This window comes from Pipistrellus hanaki (genome assembly GCF_964339955.1).
Source record: "Pipistrellus hanaki genome assembly, chromosome: 2".
Taxonomy (NCBI): Eukaryota; Metazoa; Chordata; class Mammalia; order Chiroptera; family Vespertilionidae; genus Pipistrellus; species Pipistrellus hanaki.
In genome coordinates, this window is record NC_140504.1 from 199,697,738 (window position 1) to 199,722,643 (window position 24,906).

General features: G+C 64.3%; 2 protein-coding genes and 1 long non-coding RNA gene across 3 annotated transcripts; 2 read left to right on the forward strand and 1 right to left on the reverse strand.

The window, feature by feature from the left end:
- The first annotated feature begins 270 nt into the window (after positions 1-270).
- Positions 271-6,610, forward strand: TMEM240 (transmembrane protein 240). Its single transcript, XM_084872841.1, has 4 exons — positions 271-593; positions 929-1,035; positions 5,387-5,595; positions 5,947-6,610. Exons 1-4 carry the CDS (start codon positions 537-539, stop codon positions 6,093-6,095), a joined length of 522 nt encoding a protein of 173 aa, XP_084728967.1. The 5' UTR covers positions 271-536; the 3' UTR covers positions 6,096-6,610.
- A 66-nt stretch (positions 6,611-6,676) lies between these two features.
- On the reverse strand, positions 6,677-19,508 carry LOC311618501 (ATPase family AAA domain-containing protein 3). Its single transcript, XM_084876112.1, has 16 exons — positions 19,210-19,508; positions 15,916-15,992; positions 15,572-15,673; positions 15,198-15,257; positions 14,341-14,410; positions 13,887-14,052; positions 13,701-13,770; positions 13,441-13,596; positions 12,800-12,856; positions 12,552-12,677; positions 12,262-12,386; positions 11,870-11,921; positions 11,495-11,565; positions 10,511-10,678; positions 8,784-8,892; positions 6,677-7,381 (listed from the first exon to the last, which is right to left on the reverse strand). Exons 1-16 carry the CDS (start codon positions 19,409-19,411, stop codon positions 7,217-7,219), a joined length of 1,776 nt encoding a protein of 591 aa, XP_084732238.1. The 5' UTR covers positions 19,412-19,508; the 3' UTR covers positions 6,677-7,216.
- On the forward strand, positions 8,899-10,504 carry LOC311618502. Its single transcript, XR_014794344.1, has 3 exons — positions 8,899-10,070; positions 10,103-10,264; positions 10,331-10,504. It is a non-coding gene; the product is annotated as an uncharacterized lncRNA (long non-coding RNA).
- Positions 19,509-24,906: the final 5,398 nt, after the last annotated feature.

A 24,906-nucleotide genomic window follows, 5' to 3' on the forward strand; every position in this document is an offset into this window, starting at 1 on the left:
CTTTGGACTGACATTCCTGGCAGCTCCCCAGCGACCCTCCCCATCAGGGACTGGGGGCCCAGGGCTGCTCAGAAACTTCCACTGACAAATGGGGAGGAGGAGGGAGCTTCACCGCGGCCTGGATCACCACTGGGGTCCGGACGTTGGGTTCCAGAGCTGCTGGGCCTGCGACCAGGGCCCCCTGCTGACCAGATGCCCCAGGGAGGGGCGGGGGCGGGGCGGAGCGGAGCGGGGCGGCCGCGTGGTCCCTCCTGGAGGCGGCGCGCAGGGAGAGGGGGCCAGAGCGCGGAGCGAGGACGGGAGGGAGGCAGGGCCGAGGGCGGAGCGGAGCGCAGCGAGCGCGGTGGCCCGGCGGCTGGACGACCCCGAAGCGACCGAGTCCCTGCCCCGCGCTCTGGCCCCGCGCTTACCGGCCCGCGGCGGTGGGTGCGCGGCGCGCCGACCTCTGCGGAGGCGCCGGGGGCTCAGCATCGGGCCGGGGCCGGGGGGGCGCCGGGGCCGGGGGGCGGCGCTCCGGCCCGGCCCGGCCCCGCCCGATGTCCATGAGCGCGAACACCATGATCTTCATGATTCTGGGGGCGTCGATCGTGATGGTGAGCGGAGGGGCTTCCCGCGCGCCGCTCCCCGCCCGCGCCCGCCGCCGCCCGCGCGCCGCCGGCCGCCTGCCTCCCCCGCCCGCGCCTTGTTTACCGGCCGCGCGGCCTGCGCTGCCCCTGCCCGGCCTGCTCCTCAGCCCGGCCGCCCCGAGCACCCCGTCCCCGCCCCGAGCACCCCATCCCCGCCCTGAGCATCCTCATCCCCGGCCTGCGCTCCCCCTGCCCGGCCTGCGCGCCCCGCTCCTCCGCCTGCGCTCCCGCGTCCCCGGCGCCCCACCCCCACCCGGACTCCGGCGGCCGCTCCGGGTCTGACCGGTCATGGGCTCTTCCAGGCCATCGCGTGCTTGATGGACATGAACGCGCTGCTGGACCGATTCCACAACTACATCCTCCCGCACCTGCGGGGCGAGGACCGCGTCTGCCACTGCAACTGTGGCCGGTGAGTCTGCCCGGCGGGGCTCACGCGTGATCTCACATGCATGGGGCTCAGGCCCGCCGGGTGCGGGAGCCCGAGCAGGCCTGCGAAGGCCCGGCCAGGCCCTGCATCCGGCCCGGTCCGGCGGGGGAAGGGCCGTCCAGCCTCCTGCGGGCACCCGGAGGTTGGCCAGTGGAGTTTGGAGGTGGGTGCGTGCCGGGTCAGTGAGAACCCTCTCCCAGAACGCCGTCACAGACAGGGCGATGGGCAGAGCAGGCCCCCGGCCTCCTGGTCCAGGGCCCGGAGGCCAAGGAAGCAGCAGCCCAGCCTGGTGTCCGGGAGGGATCCCGCCCAGGGCTGTGCCCACGCAGCACGCCGGCCTCTGCCCGGGACCCTGCTCGGTGTCCGTGAACTTGCCTGGGAGCCGGGTGAGGGAGGTGCTGCCGCTGGAGGGGCCGGGCCCACCCCCTCCCTGTGCTGAGGAGGAACTGAGGCCAGGGGTGGAGCTTGCTCAAGGTCACTCAGCTTGGAGAGCCCAGGCCACGCCACCTGCTGGGACCCGCATCCTGTACACATGTAATGACCGCGTGCTCTGGGCCATGCATGTGTGTACGTCCATGTACGAAATAAACATCTCATGAGACGCGAGTGTGTGTACCGTCTGTGCATATACATGTGGGTACACAGCACACGCGCATGTCCGCATGCACGCCCTCACCCCACAGGACACCCCCGGGCTGGGATCAGTCAGAACGCGGACAGAGGCTTGAGGGGCTAGAGACTGGCCCAAGGCCACACAGCTAGCGAGAGATGGGGGCTTGAACCCCAGAACCCCTGTTCTTCATTCCTGACCTGGACGCCTGCTCCAGACGTGTGCACACGTGGTGGGCGTGGGGACGAGAGGCAAGTGGGCTTCAGGCCTCACGGCGCATGCTCCCTGCCTGTGGGTGCCGACCGACCGGTGTGTGGGAGCAGAACTGGGCGCCGGAGCAGGTGGAGACAGCAGTGCCCTCACCTGTGCTGGCCAGGAGCCTCCGAGCACTTTCCCGGGGGCCACCCTTGCCCAGAGACCCCCGAGTTCCTGCCTGGGGCGGCCAGGGCTGTGAGTGGGGTGAAGTGGGGTGACCTGGAGACCCCCCGGGACTGGAGATGTGCACAACACGGGCCCTGCAAGCATTAGTAACACACATTTTACATGTGTGTGGGCTGCTGCATTGTGGCCTCACATGGAGGCGGACAGGATGTGCTTTCAGAGTCTGTTCGCACATGACAGGGTGCATGTGTGAGTCATATGCAGTGTCCAGAGTACACGTGGACTCGCGCAAACACATGTCCTTGGGGTATGCACAGCTGTGCTTGTGTGCACAGGTTAGCGTGTCTGTGGAAAGCCACCGATGAACATAATGTTTCTGCATGTTTGTGTCCACATGTGTGTGCTTTGTACACATCACGACATACATGATGTGGTGTACAAACTATTCTTGTTTGTGGACAACGTACATGTGATTGCCCAGTACATGTACATGATACGATATACAGCGACCAGTGTGCTCCGTGTGGGTCCGGTGACTGCCTGCATAGCTTTGCACATGGAGTATTCGTGTATACGCCATGTACACGCATTTGCCACAATGGACTCTACCCATGTGTGTACACACCTTATACAAGAATAAGCATGCATGTATGTGTATGCCTTCTAATGCCTATGTGGAAAGTTATGCAGAGGACATGTCTGTACATTAATGCTCCACAGTGTGTATGCCAGCAGGCGGTGTCTGCGCGCACACACACCCATGCATGTGCCCTGGCGCCCACAGAGAGGGCCGCTCTGGGCAAAGCCACATGCATGAGCATCTCCGTGTGACACGCACCATGCTTGTGCCTGGGCAAGCATACACACGCGCACACGTGGACCTCGTGGGCGAAGCCCATAGTATATACACCACGTCCTCTGCATGTGGCCGGCGTGTATACAGAACATGCACTGGACCTCAGGTAAACACATGCAGCGTGGAAATATGTGTGTACATGGGTGTCCTGAGCCCCGTCCCCAGGGGCCTGCATTGGAGAAAGGAGTGGGCGAAGGGGGGGAGAGTTGCCGGTGCCAGGACAGCGATGGGGACACAGGCTGTGCCTCCAGCCTCGGGGGTCCTGAGCCTCCGGGTGGTTGGGCCTGGCCTCCTCCGCGCAGAGCACCAGGGGGGCACGCCTGGCTCCGGAGGTGGCCCAGCCATGTGTCCAGGCGTCAGAGGCAGCTGTCCCGAGAGGACCCACCAGAGGTCCTCGGCCGGGGAGGCAGAAGAGGGAGGAGTGTGCAGGGTCAGCCCCATGAGGCCTGGGGGCCCTGGGCGATGGGCCGGTAACGGCTCACGCAGGGCGGGCTCTCCTGGGGGCCTGGAAGCCGCGGCACATTCCAGGTGATGCTCATTCCTTGGTTTTCCATCACTTCTGGCTGCTCATCCTCACCTGAGGCTATTTTTTCCATTGATTTTTAAGGAGCGGGAGGGAGGGGGAGAGTCAGAGAGAGAAACGTTGATGTGCGCCTTCCTCTCCTGCACGTGTCCCAACTGAGGCTGGGGATTGAGCCTGCAACCGAGGTAGGTGCCCTTGACCGGACTCAAACCTGAGACTCTCCAGTCGGAGGGCCGATGCTCCATCCACTGAGCCAAGCCGTGGAAGGCTTCATCACTCACTGGTGATTGATAATGCTGATCAGAGGAGCAATGGCTACCAGGTGTCAGCCAGTTCCTGCTGGCTGGCCTGGGGCGGGCGCCCCAGGAGGAGCAGGAGAGGGTGTGGAGAGAGGCCTGCCTGCTGCCCTCCCCTGGGCTGGGCTGGGGCTCCAGGACTCCCCTGCCCCTGGAGAGGAAGGCGCCCCGTGTGGCCGGTGTTGGTGCAGCAGGGCCTGAGGTCGGTCAGGTGGAGCCGTCTGGGGGATGGTCGCTCTGGGGGCGGGGGGCGGGGACTATGGGGGAAGGAGGAACCTACAGGAGGACCAAGCGGAGGAGTCAGCATCTCACTGGAGGGAGAAGCAGGTTTGTTAGGGGAGGGGGAGCTATTTTTAGGTGTGAGTTCGAGGTGTCGGTGGATCCCACATGGAGACGCCAGGCAGACAGCTGGAGCTCAGAGCAGCCATATGGGCGGCAGGGACGGTAGGGGGTGGGGATGGAGAGGCGGCGGAGCCAGCAGAGGGACTCGGGGAGGGGTGGGCCGGGAGAGGGGTCTCCTGGACGGGACGACCCCAGGGTGGGCCCGGCGAGAGGAGGGTCTGTAGGAGCCAGACCACTGGGGCTGAGGGTGCCTAGACCCCACTGTGTCTTGGCCCAGGCTTGCTCTCTTCTTTAAAAAAATATATATCTTACTGATTTTTTACAGAGAGGAAGGGAGAGGGATAAAGAGCCAGAAACATCGATGAGAGAAACATCGATCAGCTGCCTCCTAAACACCTCCTACTGGGGATGTGCCCACAACCAAGGTACATGCCCTTGACCGGAATCGAGCCTGGGACCCTTGAGTCCGAAGGCCGATGCACTATCCACTGAGCCACACCGGTTAGGGCTCCTAGACTCTCTTAACAGTGAGGGGGTGAGGGTCAGGGCAAGGCCAGAGTCCACTCTCCTGGGCAGGGCCACTCCACCTGGGGCCACAGGGCCTGGAGGACTCCCTGGAGGAGGAGGTACCCGGGCAGCTCTGAGGCTTGAGGAGACCTTGTGAGGAGCGTTCAGTGTGGCCTCGGAGGCAAGCGAGGGCCTGGAGGGCTCGGGAGCCTGAGTCTGGCCAGGGGAGGCAGGGAGGCTGAGCGCCATGGCGCAGGCCCTGGTGCGTGCGGGGGTGCAGAGGAGGGGCCGGGGCTGAGAGCCTGGACAGTCCACAGACCATTGGGAGCAGCTGAGGGGCCCAAGGACTTACAGATCCGCGCAGGGCATGGGCCAGGGGCACCCGGGAGAGGGGACAAAGGGATGGGTTTGGACAGAGAATCGAGAACAGAGGAGAAGGAAGACCAGAAGCCAGCAGGAGGGCACACTGGCTGTGCTGGGGGGAGCTGAGGAAAGGGAGGGAGCAGTGAGTGTGGCCTTAGACGGAGAGGCCAGAGGGGCGTCCCAGAGGGGCCGTCAGCACCTGTCCACAGGCGGGCTCTGCACCTGCCATCGGAGAGGGACACCGCCCCGGGTCTCCAGCCGGGAACTACAAGCCCCAGGCTGGGCAGAGGAGGGGGTCTCGCACCCCCTCCCTATGGGCAGCCTCCACCCCGGCCCTGGGCCCTGGGCGAGTCCGCGGCCCCTCCGGACCTCAGGCCCCACCGGGGCTGCTTCAGAGCCCCCGCAGGGAGCCCCCGCGCCCCGGGAGAGGTGCCAGCCCCTCTGCCCGCCCCCAGGCACCACGTCCACTACGTGATCCCGTACGACGGGGACCAGTCGGTGGTGGACGCCTCCGAGAACTACTTCGTGACGGACAACGTCACCAAGCAGGAGATCGACCTCATGCTGGGGCTGCTGCTCGGCTTCTGCATCAGCTGGTTCCTGGTGTGGATGGACGGCGTCCTGCACTGCGCCGTGCGCGCCTGGAGGGCCGGCCGGCGCTACGGTGAGTGCCCCGCCCGGCCCCGCCCCAACTCACCCCGCCCAGACCACGCCCCACACCACAGCCCGGCCCCAAACCACGCCCCACACCAGAACCCCGCCCCTCGCTCAAGGCTGCCCCGCCCTCGGAGACCACGCCCCCAAAGAGGCCCCGCCCCAGAGACCACACCTCAAGTCGCAGTCCAGGCTAAGCCCCGCCCACCAGATAACTAGACCACGCCCCACGAAGCCCCGCCCACCATCCAACCAGACCACGTCCCGTAAGGGCCACGCCCACCGGCCCGGCGCCGCCCACAGTAGCCCCGGCCCCGCCCCGGCCCCTGCTCGCCGCCCTGACGGCGCCGCCCGCCCGCAGACGGCTCGTGGACCTGGCTGCCCAAGCTGTGCAACCTGCGGGAGCTGGGCCGGCGGCCGCACAGGCCCTTCGAGGAGGCGGCGGGGAACATGGTGCACGTGAAGCAGAAACTCTACCACAACGGCCACCCGAGCCCGCGGCACCTTTAGGCCGCGCGCAGGACTCTGGGGGCCGCGGGCCGCCGCGCCCGCCAACACCGGACTGGACGGCCGCCTGACCAGGCGCCCCGCCGCCGGGTGTCCAGCGGAAGGTGCTGTCTCTTCTTTTTATAACGGGGGCGGGTGGGGCCGGCCGGGGGCAGGACCCCGGCCTCCAGGGCAGGTGGGTGCGGGCGGCGGGGCCCACGCCCTGCGCCGGGCCGGACTGCGTCCTACTCAGAGCCGGCCGTGTCCTCTCCGCCCGGCGGAGGGGAGGCCGGGTGGGTCTGGCTGGGAGGGGGCCGGACCCCGGCCGCACCCACGTCTGCACACGGGAGCATGTGCATGGGGCGTGTGCGGCCGCGGGCCCCAGGGGGGTGGGGGGCCGGGTCCGAGGGAGGCCCAGCCCGGCAGCAATAAGGCCCCCAAGCCCCTGTGGGAGTGCGGCCACCCGCCCAGGGCATCCCTGGTCGGCGCCTCACTGTGACCCCCGCCCTGCTGGTCAGTAAATTCTCCGGAAAGCTCCAGCCTCCGCCTCTTCTTTCACATGACCCCGTGAGCCCTCAGGCCCCGCCCCTCACCAGCCAGGAGATGCTGAGGTATGGCATCGGTTTTTATTAGATTCTGGACAAAAACACCAGCTCCACAGAGGTAGGGCTGCAGGCCATCGGGGCCGCGGCAGCGCCCCAGCGGGCCGGGGTCTCCGGTCTCAGGTGCAGCCCCACCGCGTGCCCAAGGCACAAAGCTGTGCGGTCAGAGCCGGGCAGGCACCGGGGGTCTGCTCCGCTCAGCTCTCCCTGGCTTCTGGTCTGGGTGGGGCCGGGCAAGGCCAGGCTCCGCCCACTGCAGGTCACAGCCGCCGCAGCCCCTGCCCCGGGCCTGGAGGGAGGCCCCTCTCCCAGGGAGTCCTCCGCGTGGCCCCGGCGGATGCTCTCCAGCCACGTCCACAGCTGGAGGGCAGGTTCCCACGGACACGGGAGCGCTGTCCTCCCAGGACGCTGCCCGGCCGGACAGAGGAGGACGGAACCTGCGAGGCCGAGGTGGCCGTGCGGCGCCCATGGGAACCGGCGCCTCCTGTGCGCCTCTCGGTGCCGCCCGGCCGGGGCCCCCGGGGCCCCCGGGTCCAGGCCAGCTCACTCCGTCTGTGCGCTGGGGAGCGGGGGCTGGCCGCCCTCGGGCCTGGCGCGCTCGGCCTTCAGCCACTGCATCTTCTGCCGGTGCTGCTGGATGGCGTCCTGCACCCTGGCGTCCATCATGGCCTCGGTGAGGACCCCATCCTCGGAGGCGTACGCCATGGCCTGGCGGGAGAGAGAGCATGAGGCGGGGCAGGGCTGGAGCGGCCCGCACGGGGAACGGTGTCCCAGCCTCCGGCTCGGAGGCCGCCAGGCACCGGGCCACGCACCCTGCAGGCAGGGCCAGGCCCCCAGTGACAGCCCGGCCAGCCCCCTCCATGCTGCTCCCCGAGCCACGAGCCTGTTTCTGGGACATGTCCTCCCTCCAGGTGGGCAGGCGGGAGCCGAGTTTGCCAGGGGATGGCTGGCCAACACCCTCCTACCGCTGATGGCACACCCCGTGCCTCCAGGACACGTGTGCCCACTCACGCCTGCTCACAGGCCATCTGCAGCCCAGACTGGGTGCCATCCCTGCACACCCCGGCCCCGGGCCTATCTCACCCACGAGCTGCTCAGTGACTTTCTAGAGTCAGAGAGCCCCAGGGAGACTGGGCAGCCGCCCACCCCCTCAGAGCTGAGGGCCTTGCTGACAGCAGAGCTGCCCTCGGCCAGGGCACAGACCACAGAACCCACAGGCCATTCGGGGACAACGGCACTCACCACGGAGGGGCGGCGGGAGCCCCAGCAATTCGAGGGGGTGCATGGCCCCGCCTGGTCCAACTGCCCCTCAACACTGAGCAGCTTGGTGCACGGGGCCTGCCCTCCTAGGACCCCCACCACCTCTAAACATCCTTCCAGAATCCAGGCCACCGCCCGCTGGCTGCTCTGCTCCCAGTGCCCAGGGCTCCCAGCCCCAAACTGGGGCAGGCACCCGGTGGGTCCCCAAGTTTTGGTAATCAGGCCCAGGGTGGCCCACTCTTCCTGCCACACAGTCACCTTTAGGTGACCATGGGCACCCCCCATCAGATGACACAGGACCCCACCTGCTTCCTGTCACCGGCTGTTGCTCTGACCGAGCCTGCTGAGTGGACAGCGATGGGTGTCCACCAGCAGGGGCCTGAGCCCGTCCAGCTGTATCTCCCAGTTGTCCGAGCAGCCTTGGCCCGCGTGGGGCACTGAGAGCACTTTGCTCACCGGGCTGAGCCGGCCCGGGCTGCCTGCCGCCCCCGGAGGAGCACCTCACTGCACCCCGAGCTGAGACTGCCCTCCGCCACCGGCACGGCCTGGGTCCCGCTGAGCTCGGCCAGCGCGGAGCCCTCTGGCCCACAGGCACTGGCTGGCAATCGGGGCTCTGTGTTACAGGGGCATCAGCCAGCCCGTTCTGACGCAGACCCTGCATCTCTGAGCCGCACTCCAAACAAGAGGATGTGTGCTTAGTGATAAAATACTCATTCACCAGCATTTCTGAACTGCTGGCGGTCAGGCCGTCAGACGCAGGAGCTGGGCAGCCAAGGAGCAGATGCCTCCAGGATGGGGCACCGGGAGCGGCTGGGGCGCCTCAGAGGAGGGGTGGCGTGTGCCCACTCACCTGCCAGGCCACGGCCAGCTGGGAGATCTCCCGGCCCGACATGCCCTCGGTCAGGCGTGCGATCTCGGAGCACTTCTTCCCGTAGTCAAACTGGGCCAGCTTCAGGCGCCTGGGAGGAGGGTCCACGTGACCCGGGGCCCCGGCCTCCCAGCAGGCACAGAGGCCTGTGAGGGCCCCATGACCCCCCGAGGGAGGTGGGAGGCACTCCGGGGCAGGCGGCTCTGCAGGAACCCCAGGCCGGCACAGCTGGCCTTCCTGCCCAGGGGACACTTCCTGTCCTCCTGGGGTAAGGACAGTGGGGCGGGCTTGCTGCAGGGCAGTGGCTGTGCTGAGAAGCGAGAGGGGCACACCGTGCGCTGGGCCAGGGGCCATGTCCTTCCTCCTCTGCAGCCCTGCCCAGCCCTGCCCAGCCCTGCCCAGCCCCAGGCTGCAGAGCACCTGAGGCTGCGTCAGGGATGAGCTGGGGACCAGTGGGGCAGCAGGAAGTCACAGGGAGGGAGCAACGCCGAGCCTCCCAGGTGGGGCTGGCTGAAGGGCCAGGAGACCCTCAGACACTCGTGCAGAGGCCTCAGAAACCCACCGCCGTGCGGCCGGATGCCGGGGCAGAGGGAGGCGGCGGCCCAGGGGAGCCGGGGGGCAGGCACGCAGGGTGGCAGCGGGCAGTCCGCCTGGAGCAGCGGCACTCTCCCTGCTGCCAGCACGAGGGATTCGGGTCAGGGCTGCCGAGACCCGTCCCCGGGAGACGGTTAAAATAGCCGCTCCGCTTATCTGGAGCACGCAGGCACCGCGGCGAGGGAAGCGAAGCCTGGACGGTGTTGAGGGCGCCACCCCCACATGGGCTTTGCCGAGGGGGCCTGCTGAATGCTGGCAAAGGGCCCGGGCTCCTAGGAGTCGGGGTGCAGTGGATGGAGGTCTCAGAGCAAAGCTCTAGGTCTGCAACAGCCCAGCACGGCCCTCACCCCCAGGCCTGACCTGGCCTGGATCTGCCTCCTCAAGGCACTTTGTGCGACAGACAAGGATGGGCTGTTAACTCCAAGACCAGCGGAGAGCTGGACGGGACCCGGGGGCCAAGCATGTGGACAAGGAATGACAGATGGACAGGAGGGGGCAGGTGGATGAGAAGAAACAGGTGGACGGGAGGGGGCAGGTGGATGGGGGCAGGTGGACAGGAGGGGGCAGGCGGATGGAATGGAGCAGGTAGACAGGAGAGGACAGGTGGACAGGAGGAGGCAGGTGGACAGGAGAGGGCAGGTAGACAGGATGGAGTAGGCGGGTGGGAGGGGGCAGGCGGACGGGGTCAGGGAAGGCGGATGGGGCAGGTGGATGGAATGGAGCAGGTGGATGGGAGGGGGCAGGCGGGCCAGTGGGAGGGGGCAGTTGGTTGAGAAGGGGCAGGTGGACAGGAGGGGGAAGGTGGACGGGAGGGGGAAGGTGGATGGGATGGAGCAGGTGGGAAGGGGCAGGCGGACAGGAGGGGGCAGGTGGACAGGGGGGCAGGTGGGTGGGAGGGGGCAGGTGGATAGGATGGAGCAGGTGGAAGGGGGCAGGTGGACGGGAGGGGGCAGGTGGACGGGAGGGGCAGGGCCTCCAGGGACGAAGCTGCAGGTGACCCGCCGAGCCCCCATGAAGGCACATGGTGGGGGTCAGGGTAGTGAGCCGGGAGCTGGGGCCAAGGCCCGCTGGAGGACCCAGCGAGGGCGGGAGCGCGGAGGCTCCAGGACACTTACTGCTTTCCTTCTGTGGCCGGTTTAAGAACAAACTTGTCAAAATACATCCTCACCAGGCGCTCCCGCTCCTCCTGCCGCGGCAGCTCGAAGTTGACCATCTCGTCGATGCGGTCATTGATGGCCCAGTCGAACTGCTCGGGCTGGTTGCTGGCCAGGACCAGCATGAACCTGCAGGACAGGAGCAGGAGCTGAGGCTCCAGAGCCGAGTGCTCGCTGCTGGGCGCAGGCCGGCCATCCCGGTGGTTTCCTCGCAGATTCCACCTCGATCCACCCACTGCTCCCTACCCACCGGCCCCTCCCATCCACCCGCCCCTCCTAGCAGGGCTGGGCCGGGCATTTTAAGGCCCAGCACTGGCCCCTGTGGTCCGCCCTCCCTCAGACAGACCTGCTCCTGCCCCATCTCATGCATCTGGCCGACTACCCAATGGGGAGGCCGGATAAGCCTTGCTGTGCAGGAGGGACAGACCCAGGTCTGAGACAGACCTCCACCCTCCAGCCAGGAAGCCTGGGCTCAGGCCAGGGCTTAGCTGAGCCGAGGCCGGCTCCCAGGAGTAGCCGCCTCTCCAGGTCGTAGCTGAGGCCTGAGGGACATGCCCACCAGCAGAGCTGGGCACCCATGACCAGTTGTGGGGAGATACGGGGGAACATGCCCACCATCAGGGCTGGGCGCCCCAGGGATCAGCTGTGGGGGGAGATGGGGGGCCTCGCCAATGCAGAAGAGCGTGACTAGGGGACTGAGAAGGGGCCAGCCCACTCTCGGGGCATCTGTGCCCCAGGGGACCCAGCTGTGGGGCCGCTGCCTAGACACGGGACGTCCCAGAGCGGGGCACGGTGGGCACCGCGGGCACTGGGTCAGCAGCGTGCCCTCCCCCCCCCCCGCCCCGCAGCAGCGCGGACAGGCAGTGCCCGGCCCCCAGCGGGCGGCGCGGAGGACCAGGGGCTGGTGCGGGAGCGCTCTGCACGGAGCCGAGCCGCGGGCCTCACTTGCTGCTGTGCTGGCCCGTGCGGTGCAGGAAGGCGTTCAGGGTCGCCCTGAGGTCCTCGCTGATCTTCTCCTGCAGAGAGAAGCCGGTCAGCACCAGGCGGCCGAGCAGAGGGCCCGGCCGCCCGCGGAGGCAGCGTGTCTGCTCCTCCCGTGGTGCCCATGAACCTGAACTTAACCAAGAAGACTCCAAGAAATGCCACGATGCTCTGCTTCTCCAACAAAACCTCCAAAGAAGCTCAGCGGCGGAGCAGGCCTGGCCGCCCTCAGGCACAACCCTCCCCGAAGCACAGCTGCAGCCGGACGCCTAGACTGGCCTACGCCACTGCACACACCGCCAGGCCCCCCCGCCGGACAGAAGCTTCCAGAACACTCACGGTGGCTCGCTTCCTGAGGAAGGCATCCGCTTCGTCCACGAACAGGAGGAGGCTGTGGGGGAGGGGCTGCCTGAGGAAGGGCCTACATTGCGTGGCCCCCGGGACGGCAGGAGCCGAGGAGCCCCCACCCCACGCGCCCTCAGCAGCTCTGGGACCCAGACCCCGGCCCGGGGTGGGGCGTGCCAGGCGACACGGCCAGAGACAGCGGCCAGAACCGGCCTGAACCAACACCACCGGCACCACGTGGCTCACGTGGCGATGCCCTGCCACACGGTGCTGCCGGGCGCCGGGGCACCAGGACCGGCTGCGGGGAGTCCCTGACCCCTTCCTTCCCGACAGCCAGGGCCATGGGAGCCAGGTGGGGCGCGCGGGGCCCCCGAGGGGCCGCTCACCCTCGCCGGCTGGTGCTGGCCCAGTCGAAGACCTTGTGCACCGCGGTCACGCCGTCACGCCCCATGGGGGCCACGTCCCCGCCCGTCATGATGGCGTAGTCCATGCCTGAGTGCAGCGCCAATTTCTGGGAGACGGAGACAGAGGCAGAGGGTGGGGTGTGGAGGGGGGAAGAGGGGAAAGGGGGGGAGAGAAGCGGTGCTAACAGGGGCTGGGCAAGCAGTCTGTCCTCCCCGCAGAGCAGACCACCCCGGGCCCTGCCCTGACACCGGGCCCCAGGCGGGCGCCTCACCTTGGCGAACAGCGTCTTGCCCGTCCCGGGCGGCCCGTACATCAGCACGTTCCTGTACAGGCTGTGGTTCTTCCTGGTGTTCCGCGTCGCTATGGCGATGTCCCGCACCCGGGCCTCCAGGCTGGGCTACCAGGGGACGACAGCTGTCGGAGGGACGCCTCCGCCCCCTCTGTCCCTCCCGGGCGCCCGCGTCTCCCAGGCGGGGCGCCAGGCAGTGCCCCCGCCCGCCCGCCCGCCCAGCCACTCACACTGAGGACCACGCCCTCCAGCGCGTCCTGAGGCTTGCTGAGCAGCCGCCTGCTGACCTGCGGGGGAGCGGGGTCAGGGTTAGGGGGCAGTCCTGTGTGCAGCCACCAAGCAGAGCCACGGGAGCAGCCCTCCGGCCCACGCTCAGGACACGGCTGGCGCTTCCGGAGGCTGACTGACCAGCGTCTGTGCTGCTGGGCGACAGGCAGGTGGCTGCTGACCTCGCCTTTTCTCCGTCACCCACATGGCGACTGATACGGAGGTCCCAGCCCCAGCCCAGGGGAGAAGAGGCCTCGGACCACGCCGGGCGCAAAGCACGCTTCGGGGTGGGGGTGGGAGGCAGCGACACCATGACTTCCAGTGACTCCTCTCACAGGAAAAGGGCACGGGGAGCCCCACTGGTGTGAACACCCAGAGGCGGCTCCAGGCGACGGAGCGGACTGGATGAGGCTCCCCCCGCCCCGGGACCCCCCTTCCCCTGTGCTGGTGCGCACGGGCCTCCGGGACGCTTCGAGGACAAACCAGAGCAAACCCAGCGTGCAGGCGGGGGAAGGGCGTGGGGAAACGGAGGGAGGAGGACACGGGTGTTCGGCTGTCGCCCCAGGAGTGGGCAGGACACGGCGCCGGGAGGACTGGTCCTTACCTGCAGGGGGTGCTGCAGCGCCTCCAGCAGTGAGATGCGGGAGGTCTCCCGCACCAGGGACGGCTTCCCCAGCCGCGCCTCGATGTACCGCCCGGCCACCAGCGTGGCGTTCTTGGCAGAGTAGATGCCGACGGCCAGAAGCGTCAGCCCGGCCACCTGCACAGGGCAGGGTGGAGGTGAGTGAGGCCCACCCACTGCCACCACGCCCCCCCCCCCCCCCCCCCCCGTGCCAGCAGCTGGGTGGGGGCGGCGGTGCTTACCGTGGCCGTCACCTTGTCCCAGTCGGTCACAAAGCCCCGGAACCCTTCGCCAAACAGGGTGCCGGCCGTCCTGTCGGGGAGGCAGTGTGAGCAGAGGGACCAGGCCTGGGCGTGTGGCCAGAGGGCCGGGCTGGACGGGCATCTCCCGTCAGCGTTGAGCCCGGGCTCCGGCCCAGGCGGCCTCACCTGATGGACTCCAGGATGGTCTGGCGGCGCTCGGCGGCCCGCAGGCGGATCTGCTCCCGGATGATGTCGGCGTTCTCCCGCTCGGCCTTGGCCCGGGCCCGCGCCTCGGCCTCCACCCGCAGCATCTCGTTCTTGTGCCGCAGCTCCATCTCCCGCTCCACGGTGGCTGCGGGGGCAGGGAGCGCGCTCAGCCCCAGGCCCGGGTCCTGGGGTCCCTGCCGCTCAGCAGGCGGGGCCTCGACAGAGGAGCCTGGGATTCGGACCCGAGGCCCAGGCACTGCTCACAGGAGGTAACTCTGGACGCCCAGCCGCCGGCTTCCGCTTTAGAGCCGGCTCAGAGGCAGGGACCCAGGGACCTCAGGAGGCCGAGCTGGGGCTCCGAGTGCCTAGAGCAGCGCCGACCCACCCGCCTGCCCCGAGGACACGCCCCACCGCCGGGGAGCCGACCCTCTACCTCGCCTCATGGCCTCCTGCTTCTGCACCGACTCCTCCTGCTTCCGCAGGTTCTCCTCGTTGAGAAGTTGCTGAGAAGAAGCCACAAGGAAATGGAAAAGCTTTCAACATTAGGACACACACGCTCCTAGGGGCTGACCTCGAGGAGACGGCCCGTCGGCCCTGGCCCTCTCTCTGGGCATGGGCACAGGGTGGTCCCTCCTGCTCACACCAGTCCACAGCCCAGTGGGCTGGCCTCAACGTGACTGGGACCCGCACGCTCCCAGGGCCAGGGCCAGGAGCCCCCACCCCTGGCGCACCTCGGCCACGGGGTCACGGGTGTCCATAAAACACTCTGGTTTTCGCTTGTTAAATTTAAAGGCTATCGCCCAGCTGGCATGGCTCAGTGGCTGAGCATCAACCTAGGAACCAGGAGATTCCCGGTTCGATTCCCGGTCAGGGCACATGCCCGGTGGGTTGCTTGGAGGCAGCTAATCAACGATTCTCATTGTTGATGTTTCTCTCTCTCACTCACTGAAATCGATGATATATATATATATAAATATATATATATATACACATTTTAATTTGAAGCTACAAAGCTCACAAGAGGCACAAACATTTGAAATCTCCCCTCGTGAACCCATCACATCAGCCAGGTTCCCAGTCACGTGCCACCTGGTTGAACCCTAAAAACAGCTGGAGCCTGCCTCTGCGTGGAGGCCACAGAACACGCGTGGAGCACAGTGTGGCAGGAGCCCTGGGGCAAGGGAGGGCTCATGCGGGAGTCTAACTGCAGCTCCCCCAGGACCCAGCACAGCCCTCGCGTCCTCAGCCTGGGCGTGGCCCTCCCTCCTGCCCGCAGGCACGCCCACTCACCTGCTGCCTCAGCTGGTCGTCATAGCGCTGCCGGGCCAGCTTGTCCTGGTACTGGGCCCTCTGGGGGGAGAGAGCAGCGTGAACACAGCGTGAACACAGCGACCCGCAACCCACACGGGGCCCAGACCCGACCGGGCACCGGAGCCTCCCAGCAGCCAGGACCCGCGGTGCTGTCAGCAAGGACGCGCGCGCATACACGCATACACACACACAAACACACACACACACACACACACACACACTCAGCACGCAGGGACCACAGGTCTTGGGGTGTGCGAGGCCACCCCAGTCCTCGAGGTGGGACCGTGGCGCCCACAGCCCCTCCTGGTCCCCGGTCTCGGTGCCCTCGGTGCCCAGGGGCCCGCGGGCCTTACGGCCTGATGCTGCCGCGTCTCCTCACTCAGCGTCTTCCTGCGCTCCTCGGCCTGCACGCGGATCTGCTCGCTCTTCAGCTGCTCCACCGCGGCCTCGTACTCCTGCGGACACACGGCGCTGAGGCCCAGGCCCGAGGCCTCCTCTCAGGCTGGCAGCGCGGGCCCCACTCCCGACAGCCCCTCCCGCACCCCGAACGCTCAGAGCTCCGAGTGGACGGGTTGGGGCACAGGTTCTACTGGGGAGCGTCTCTCCGTGCCCCCCCAACCGAGGTGGAAGCACCCCCTCTCCTGGGCACATCCTCTCCACTCAACCAGGGCCGGCCGGCAGCACCAGCCCCACTCACTTTGAGCTTGGACTGCTGCTCCAGCTGCAGCGTCTGCTCCTGCATCTGCGCCAGGCTCAGCGCCTCCTTGGCGTGCCCTGCGGAGGAGCGGGAGCCGGCCTCAGGACCCGTGGGTGCCAGGGAGACCGTGCTGCCGAGGCTGTCAGGGAGCCACAGCTCGCACACCTGCCCAACCTCACCTGGCGGTGATGTCACCTACGCCTGTCTACCCCCACCTCCCGTGGGGACGAGGGCTCGTCCCCCGGGGCCGTCGCATTCCGGAGGGTTCCATCAGAGAGGCGGACCATCGCCCCCTGAGGCCAACACACAGTCCTTCCCCAGTGAAGCCAAAAGCAAGCCCACAGCCAACATCCTCTGTTCCCCCCAGGCCACCCATTTCCCTTAAGCCTCTGACAGGAGAGGACCTGCTATCAAGCACATGCAGGCAGGAAGGTGGAGGAGGATTAGATGAGAAAGGAGCCGGGAGCCGCGAGGCGGCTCTTCGGAGCTGGCACTAGAGCACAGGGGCCAGGACTCCGCCCACCTCGCTCAGGTGGAGGTCACACCTGCCCATGTCTGGGGTCTGAAAATGAAGCCACCGCCTGCTCCTCTGGGCGTGGCCGGCCCCTGAACTCCGTGGGCTTGAGCTTCACTGGTCCACGCACGCGTGGCTCCTCTGGGTAAACGGTCCCCTCCGCGGACTCAGCCCCCGTGGGCCGGAGACATCGTTCTCTCTCTGAGCGGGTGGGAAGCCGCCACCGTGGAGGCGACGCAGGCTGTACAGGGATCTCCAGCTGCGCTAACGTCAGTTCACAGTTTGGGTTTTTTCTCCGGAGTTCAAGTGCCACGGTGAGCACAGCCCACGCAAAACAGACGTGGCGGACACCTGGGCGTCTGCGTGGCCCCTGGGACCCGCGGTCGGGCGTGGAGTGTCAGAGCCGGGGAAGGGCCTCCTGGAACCTACTGCCAGGACCCCGAGAGGCAGCATGAGGGCACGAGGTCCCAGCCGGCCGCACGGGGGAGCGGGGAAGCCACAAAGCCAGAGGCTGACCCGACCACGGGAGCCCGTTAACGAGCGACTGACCGAGGAGCCGAGAGCACAAGACAGAAGGTGGATGTCAGGCCCACCCACCGGGCCGAACCCCAGCCACCCGGCTTGCTCATGGGACCTCTGGCAGGCCAGGCTAAGCTCTGAGCACCTCCCCGGACACTGGAGCACAGAGTCAGCCCCCGGCCCTCGGAGGAAACGAGAAAGCTGGTTAAGGGCTCTGCACAGGCCTGGCACCCAGCGGCCCGCTGACCAGGCTGCGGTTTCAGTACAACAGCAAGTCCGTCACCTGACATCTCTCTGCACCAGGAGGCGGGCGCTCCGGAGCAGAGCAGCAGCCCCTCGGGCAGGTGCTCCTCAGGCCCGCCCTCCCGCCAGGCACTTCAGCTAAATGTGCTGCTCTGGCCGCCGAGGCGGAGGCTGGGGCACAGGGCGCACAGGGGCCTGAAGGACAAGTGGGCAGCCTGGCTGTGAGGGGCACTGAGGAGGCTCCAGTGGCTGAGAGAGGGGCTGAAGGCGGGCACTGTGGGCACGGGGCCTGAGGGAGAACCAGGTGTCTGGAGGACGGGCTGCAGAGGGGACCTGGGAGACGGGCATGGGGCACAGGGAAGAAGGCCTAAGGGACAGGAAGGGGCACTGCCAGGGTGAACCCTCCTACCGGGCTGCAGAGAGGCCAGAAAGGACGGCAGGAGCAAAAGGGGGCAGATCCCCCATCGGGGACAGTCGTGGATGGGGAGACTAAAGGGCCCGGCAGCGCCCCACGGTGGCCCGAGGGCTGCAGAGCATGCAGGTGGAGGGGGGTCAGCGGCGGGAGAACAGACAGGCCCGGGGGACCCAGGTGGAAGGTGTTCAGGGCAGGAGACGTGGGAGCAGCTCAGAGGCAGGAGCAGGCAGGAGGAAGGCCCTCCCGCTGGCCCCTCACAGGGTCCACGTCACTGCGTGGCGTGGGGGAGTCAGCGGTCATCTCTCTGCACCAGCTTCGGAAAGCGGGAGATGTTGACGCCCTGGATGTGGTAAGTGGGTGCAATCCCCCCGGAGGTGGGGCAGAAAGGCGTACCCCACCAAAGCCGTTCAAAGGAGTCAGGTCACTGAACAGAGGCTGTGGTCACCCCAGATGTGCCGAGGCCAGCCAGTTCCCCAGGCCCACCAACGACTGAGGTTCCTGAGAAAGCGTGTCCCTGGCATGGCCGGCTGTCCCGCTCACAATGTGCCTCTGATTGGAGAGCCAGGCAGGCCCCAGGCCCCCGGGGAAGGGCAGGGCTGAGCCACGAAGCGCCGGGAGGTCTCCTTCACCTGTTCATGAGGCCTCTCTACGGGTCTCCTCTGAGAAAGGGGCACCTCTGCTCACACAAACGTTGGAGAGCCGTTACGTTCTTTCAATCAGCGTTTATTCAGCGTATTCTACATCCCAGGCCCTTAAACACTCACACACCTTGCCACACACGGTCTGAGTCGCAGAACAAAGGGAAGTTGGGGAAGACTGGCGCTCTGGTGCCTGGAGGGCCCTGGTCAGCAGGTCACCAGGCTGGGCCGGGGCTGTCTGACCTGCTGCGTTAAGACCTCGCCTCCCTGACAGCTAACGGATCCCAATAACCTGCTATGTCCTCCTTAGCCTTGTGGCTCAGTGGTTGAGAGTGGACCTAGGAACCGGGAGGTCAGAGTTCGATTCCCCGTCAGGGCACATGCCCGTTGTGGGCTCCATCCCCAGGAGGGGACGGGCAGGAGGCAGCCGATCCATGATTCTCTCTCATCAGTGATGTTTGTCTCTCTCCCTCTCCCTTCCCCTCTGAAATCAACAAAAATATTTTTAAAATAAAATAAAACCAATGACCCTCCGCCATGCTTCTCCGCTAGCAACCGCCACAGGAGGACCCCGATCTGACCGCGCCTCGCCGCCCCACGTGGAGGCAGCGAGAAGGGGAAGGAGCGCCGCGCAGGGCGGGGACTGGACGCCAGGCCCGGCCGGGACCCGCCCCCTGGAACCTGGAACCTGGGACCTGGAGCCTCGGGGCGTCCGCTCGGCGCCGGTCTCCTCGCCTGAAGGGCACGTGGCAGCTGGGACGGTGCCGAGGGCGACAGGAGCCCGCACCGCCCTGCACGCGGGGAGCGCGGGCGGATTCGCCCCTGGAGGCCGGCGTCCTGCCCGCAGGACCAGCAGGGCCCCCGCAGCCACGTGCACCGACGGCTGAGGGGCGAGGCCCCCGGCGGACCGGCTCTCCGGGGAGAAGCCGCCCGGCCCACCGGCCCGCCCGCCCCGCCGCACTCACGCGAGTGCTCCAGCTCCCGCGCCGCCTTGGCCGCGCGCTCCAGGCCCGTCGGGTCGAAGTTGCTCCATTTGTCCTTGGGCGCCGGCCGGTCCCCCGCGCCGCGGTCCCCGCCTCCCTCGGCCCCGGGCAGCGCGGGCGGCAGGGGCAGCGGCGGCCCCTCGCCCTCGCCCTTGGGGCCCTTGATGCCGAAGAGCCAGGACATGGCCCGCGAGCGCCGCCGCCGCCGCAGGGACCTGGACACGCGCGCGCGCGGCTCCAAGTGGCTTCCACGCGCCGACGGCCAGAGCCACTGCGCAGGCGCGGCGCACGCCTACTCCTCCCCGAGTGACGGGGGCTCGTGAGGACCTGGACCGCGCCGCTCTCGGATTGGCCGTGGTGGTCGTGACGTCATCGGAGCTGGCTACGCGATTGCCTGAGCTGGCTCCGGGGCGGGGCGACAGAGGGCGGGAGGCGGGGCCAGGCTACGGGGTCCGGTCAGGGACATAACTCAGTGGGCTGGGAAAACGCGTACACCTGAGTGAAAAGGCGTCCGTGCTGTTAGCAACAGCGGGTCCCGTTGCTATGGGCGCCTGGAGAGTTCCTGACTAGGCGGCAGGCGGAGAGGCAGGTGGGGAGGGAGCGGTGGTGAACCTTTTTTAAATATATATATTTTTTTATTTATTTCAGGGCGGAATGGAGAGGGTGAGACAGAAATATCAATGATGAAAAAGATCACTGGTCGGCTGCCCCCTGCACGCTGGAATCGAACCCACGACCCCTTCCGTCCGCAGATGCTCTATCCGCTGAGCCAAACGGGATAGGGCGGCTGTGGATCTTGATGTGCACCTGGACCGGGACGGAGAGGCTGCGAGAGGAAGCCTGTGGGAGCCCAGCGGGCTGGCTCTCCGGTTAAGCACCGCCCCCACCCCCCCCCACCCCCGCCCACGCGCAGAGGTTGGGCAGGTGCCCAGTTTCGGCCTCTGTCCACAGTGGGGGGCAAGCACGGGTGTTTCATTCTCTCTTGTTTCTGTCTCTCTATTCCTCTCCTTTCCTCTCTCTAAAATCAATAAAACATATTTTTAAAAAGAGGCAGAGTAGCCCGGCTGACGTGGCTCAGTGGTTGAGCATCAACCTAGGAATCAGGAGGTGACGGTTCAGTTCCTGGTCAGGGCACTTAGCGGGTTTTCCGGCAATCCCCAGTGTGGGCCATGCAGGAGGCAGCCAATTAATGATTCTCTCTCATCGTTGATTTTCCTCTCCCGGCGGGGGGGGGGGGGGGGAATATATATATGGCTTGGTATATATATGGTATATATGGTATATATACGGTATATATATATGTGGTTTGGCTCAGTGGACAGAATGTCGGCCTGCGGACTGCTTAAGGGTCCCAGGTTCAGTTCCAGTCAAGGACATGTACTTTTGTTGAAGGCACATCCCCAGCAAGGGGTGTGCAGGAAGCAGCTGATGGATGTTTCTAACTCTCCCTCTCCCTTCCTCTCTATAAAAAATCAATAGAAATATAAAAAATAAAAATAATACAATAAAAAGAGAGACAGAGATTTGGACCCTGTGGGAGACCGCTGACCTGTGGAGGGAACCCACCCGGGTGTTGTGGGGAGGAGCCTGACGCTGGAGGAAAAGGGGCCACTGCTAACCTGACTAGCTCAGGGAAGGCCTGCACGGAGGCCTTGCAAACTCATAGACCTAACCGGAAAGGGTGGCCTGAAATTACAACCTTTAAACTAAAAGCAGTTTATAGTGGGTAGTCATGTCCTCGGCCAGTATCCTCCTTAACAAAGATCAACTTCTATCTTTACTAAACCTATTGTCTTTTGCACTTAAGATGACATCCCTGTGGAATGTCACAGTGACTGGTCACTTCCCTTTTCCCATCCCTCGGGGCACAACAAATGGCAGACAGAGTGGAGATGACAAATTTCCTCCTTGTTATTGTTGTCCCTGTAATTGTTGACTGCTAACTATCCTGCACCCAGGTGGATAAAAGAAGCATGTGTCCATCATCTTACTTTTAAAAAATATATATTTTATTGGTTTTTTTACAGAGAGGAAGAGAGAGGAATAGAGAGTTAGAAACATCCATGAGAAAGAATCATCGATCAGCTGCCTCTTGCACACCCCCTACTAGGGATGTGCCCGCAACCAGGGTACATGCCTTTGACTGGAATCGAACCTGGGACCCTTCAGTACAAAGGCCAAAGCTCTATTCACTGAGCCAAACCAGTTTCGGCTCATTTTACTTTGTATCCAATCCCAGGGGTTTCCTTTCTCCCAGCTTTGCTTTCTCCCGCCTCCCTAATCTATCATCAATGGATTTCACGTAACTCACGAAATGTATTGTAATGTATAAAAATGGTAAAAACAAACAAACAAAACACACACACACAAAAAAAAAACTGCCATTCTCTGGAGCATTATCTTAATTTCTTTGAGATTCTGCTTCCTGACCCTGGACAGTTTGGCTCAAACAAACTCACAGAAATTCTTCGCAGGTTTGGACATTTCTTATGTTGACAACTCCGAGGGCCTGGCAGCCCCTCCCTCTGCAGCAGGCACTGACCCAACAGCCTGTGGCCTCCTGGCCCTGGCACAGCGCCAGCTGGGGCAGAGGGGATGGAGCCTGCAGTGGCAGGCAGGCCCTGGAGCATGCAGCTATGCCGAATGCAGGGTCCCAGGCCCGCCTCCCTGGAGGAAGGGCCGGACTGCAGACAGGCCCTCCCATCCTCTCACTGTCTCAGGGAGCAGCGACCCTTTGTGTCACTCTGAGTGACTCACCAGGGAGCGGACAGAGCTCTCCCACCGTATCCGCAGCAAAGGCAGAGCAGCCCGCAGAGGCCGCCCTCGCAGGAGAGAGAGTCCCGCTTCCCGGCACAGGCTGGTGAGGGTTTCTCCTGGGGGAATTCCAAAGGCCACGTGCCCGCTTTATGGACAGCGGGGCAGGCAGGACCCTCCTGGGACCGAGAGAGAGGAGGGTGGACACAGGCCAGCGCTGCTCTGGGGCCCACAGTGTCCACAGTTAGCAAAGTTCGCCGGGGGGCCAAGGTCCACGTGGCCCCTCTGTCCTTTCCGAATGGAACTGGGTGAGTTCCTGGAATCACGTGAAGTCAGTTCCCCACTGGACTGAGAACAGCTGTAAGCCTGAATTAAAAAAGGGGTGTGTGTGCGTGCGTGCATGAGAGAGAGAGAGAGAGAGAGAGAGAGAGAGAGAGAGAGAGAGCGCAATTCAACAACAATCTGTGATCTCCCCTCTCCAATGAAGAAAAAGCCCAAATGAGTTTTCTAGCCAGATGCCCCCTGGTGGCCATCATCAAGGCTTTCCTGGACCAGCCACAAAACATACCTTCCCCTGCTGCCTGGCGACACCTGGCTGGGGAAGGAGGAAAGTGGGTAAAAGGCCCAAGCTCTTGCCCCCACAGGCTTGGCCCCAGGCCCCGCTACAGCTCCATTCACAGGCCTGCATTTGGCAAACTTGTGTATTTTTTTTAATATATATTTTATTTTATTTTTTTACAGAGAGGAAGGGAGAGGGATAGAGAGCTAGAAACACCAATGAGAGAGAAACATCGACCAGCTGCCTCCTGCACACCCCCCACTGGGGACATGCCCACAACCAAGGCATATGCCCTTGACCGGAATTGAACCTGGGACCCTCTAGTCCATAGGATGATGCTCTATCCACTGAGCCAAACCGGTCTCGGTAATTGAACATCTTTTAAAAAATGTTTTGTCCTGGCCAGTTTGGCCCAGTGGATAGAGTGTTGGCCTGCGGACCGAAAGATCCTGGGTTCGATTCCATCGTAGGGCACATTCCTGGGTTGTGGGGTTCGATCCCCAGAATGGGGCGTGCAGGAAGCAGCCAATCAATGATTCTCTCTCATCATGGATGTTTCTATCTCTCCCTTTCTCTCTGAAATCAATAAAAATACACATTTTAAAAAATGTGTTTTTATTGATTTTAGAAAGAAAGGAAGGGAAAGGGAGGGAGGGAGAGAGAGAGAGATAACAATCTGCTGCCTCCTGTTCTGGAATACGGGAGGCAGCAGATTGAGCCCTGACCTAGAACAGAACTGGTAACCTTTTGGCGAACAACAGGATGCTCAACCCACTGAGCCACACCAGCCAGGGCCACACCTCATTTCATTGACACAGATGTTGAGGAGCCCCATCTAATCCGCCTGCAGAGTGTGGAATGCCAATGTTAAATCCAGTTTCATGCTCCGGGTGAAGGGCCACAACCCCACATCAGTCCAGAGATGATTCCTCAGACGTGTATTTAGGAGGACGGACGTGTAAAACTCTACCTTAGATTTGCCCGGCCATGTGGCTCAGTGGTTGGGCACCGACCTGTGAGCCAGGAGGTCCCAGTTTGATTCCCTGTCTGGACACATGCCTGGGTTATGGGCTTGATCCCCAGGAGGGGGCGTGCAGGAGGCAGCTGATTCATGATTCTCATCTTTGATGTCTCTCTCTTTCTCTTTCCCTCTCCCTTCTTCTCTGAAACCAATAAAACTATTCTTTCAAAAAGGAAATGAATAGATTTTATCTCGACATAAAGGATGGGATTTGGCACAGAGGGAGTTCTCATTGGGTTTGTCCATAAAGCAGTTATGAAGGCCAAGACTTGCCTGATTCTATTTATGCTTCTATTTACGGGAACATTAGAAGGAACTCCCAGGAGTCCCTGTGTTTGTTTTGTTTTAAAATATATATTTTATTGACTTCAGAGAGGAAGGGAGAGGAGGAGAGGAAATAGAAACGTCAACGATGAGAGAGAACCGTTGATCGGCTGCCTCCCGCACGCCCCACACACATGTGCCCTGACCGGGAATTGAACTGTGACCTCCTGATGCATAGATCGATGCCAACCACAGAGCCACATGGGGGAGGGCAGTGGCAGGTGTTCTAATGAGAACTCAGCGAACGGGGTCGCCCTGCGGGATCCTGCCCCTGCCCCTGCCTCAGCCCTTCCGGAGAACGGCAGCGGGGACAGGTCAGGGGACCCCTGCCCGGGGCAGGGTCTCCCCGAGCCCCCACCTCAGCACCCTCACTTCCAGGAGCAGGTAAGGCTCCCACTGGCATTCGGTTTGTGTTCATGGATGCTGGGAGACGCTTTTTCATCCCAGAAGAGAAAGCAGCAGGCACACAGCTGTGCACTTGAGTTTTTTTGCTGTTGTTATTTTTAAATATATTTCTTTATTGATGTTAGAGAGGAAGCGAGAGGGAGAGATAGAAACATCAATGATAAGAATCATTAATCGGCTGCCTCCTGCACGCCCCCTACTGGAGATAGAGCCCACACACACCCTGGTATGTGCCCCTGACCCAGAATCGAACCTGGGACTTAGTCCACAGGCCAACACTCTATTCACTGAGCCACACCAGCTAGAGCTGCACTTGAGTTTTGCTTTTCCTAAACTGCCCCCTCTCCCCAGCGGGAGGCCGAGGACTGGCACCTGGCTGAGCTGTGGCCTGGGAAATGGCTGCACCACCCGCGAAGGGACACCTCCCTGGCCGAGGCCAGGGGCTCCAGACCCCAAATACTGTCTGGTGTCCTCACAGGCAGCTTTTGTCCAAGTGCTCACGAGCTGGCTCTGGCTGGTATTGCTCAGTGGATAGCGCTCTCCTGCGGACTGAAGGGTCCCAGGTTCAATTCCCAGTCAGGGCACAAGCCCGGGTTTGTGGGCTTGATTCCTCAGT

Coding starts and splice junctions, on each gene's coding strand:
- TMEM240 (XM_084872841.1), top strand. CDS start 537: ATGTCCATGAGCGCGAACACCATGATCTTCATGATTCTGGGGGCGTCG. Junction 1,036..5,386: donor TGCCACTGCAACTGTGGCCG/GTGAGTCTGCCC, acceptor GCCCGCCCCCAG/GCACCACGTCCACTACGTGA. Junction 5,596..5,946: donor GAGGGCCGGCCGGCGCTACG/GTGAGTGCCCCG, acceptor GCCCGCCCGCAG/ACGGCTCGTGGACCTGGCTG.
- LOC311618501 (XM_084876112.1), bottom strand. CDS start 19,411: ATGTCCTGGCTCTTCGGCATCAAGGGCCCCAAGGGCGAGGGCGAGGGG. Junction 12,387..12,551: donor GCAAGACGCTGTTCGCCAAG/GTGAGGCGCCCG, acceptor TCCGTCTCCCAG/AAATTGGCGCTGCACTCAGG. Junction 8,893..10,510: donor CCGGCCACAGAAGGAAAGCA/GTAAGTGTCCTG, acceptor CCCTCCTCCCAG/GCGCCTGAAGCTGGCCCAGT.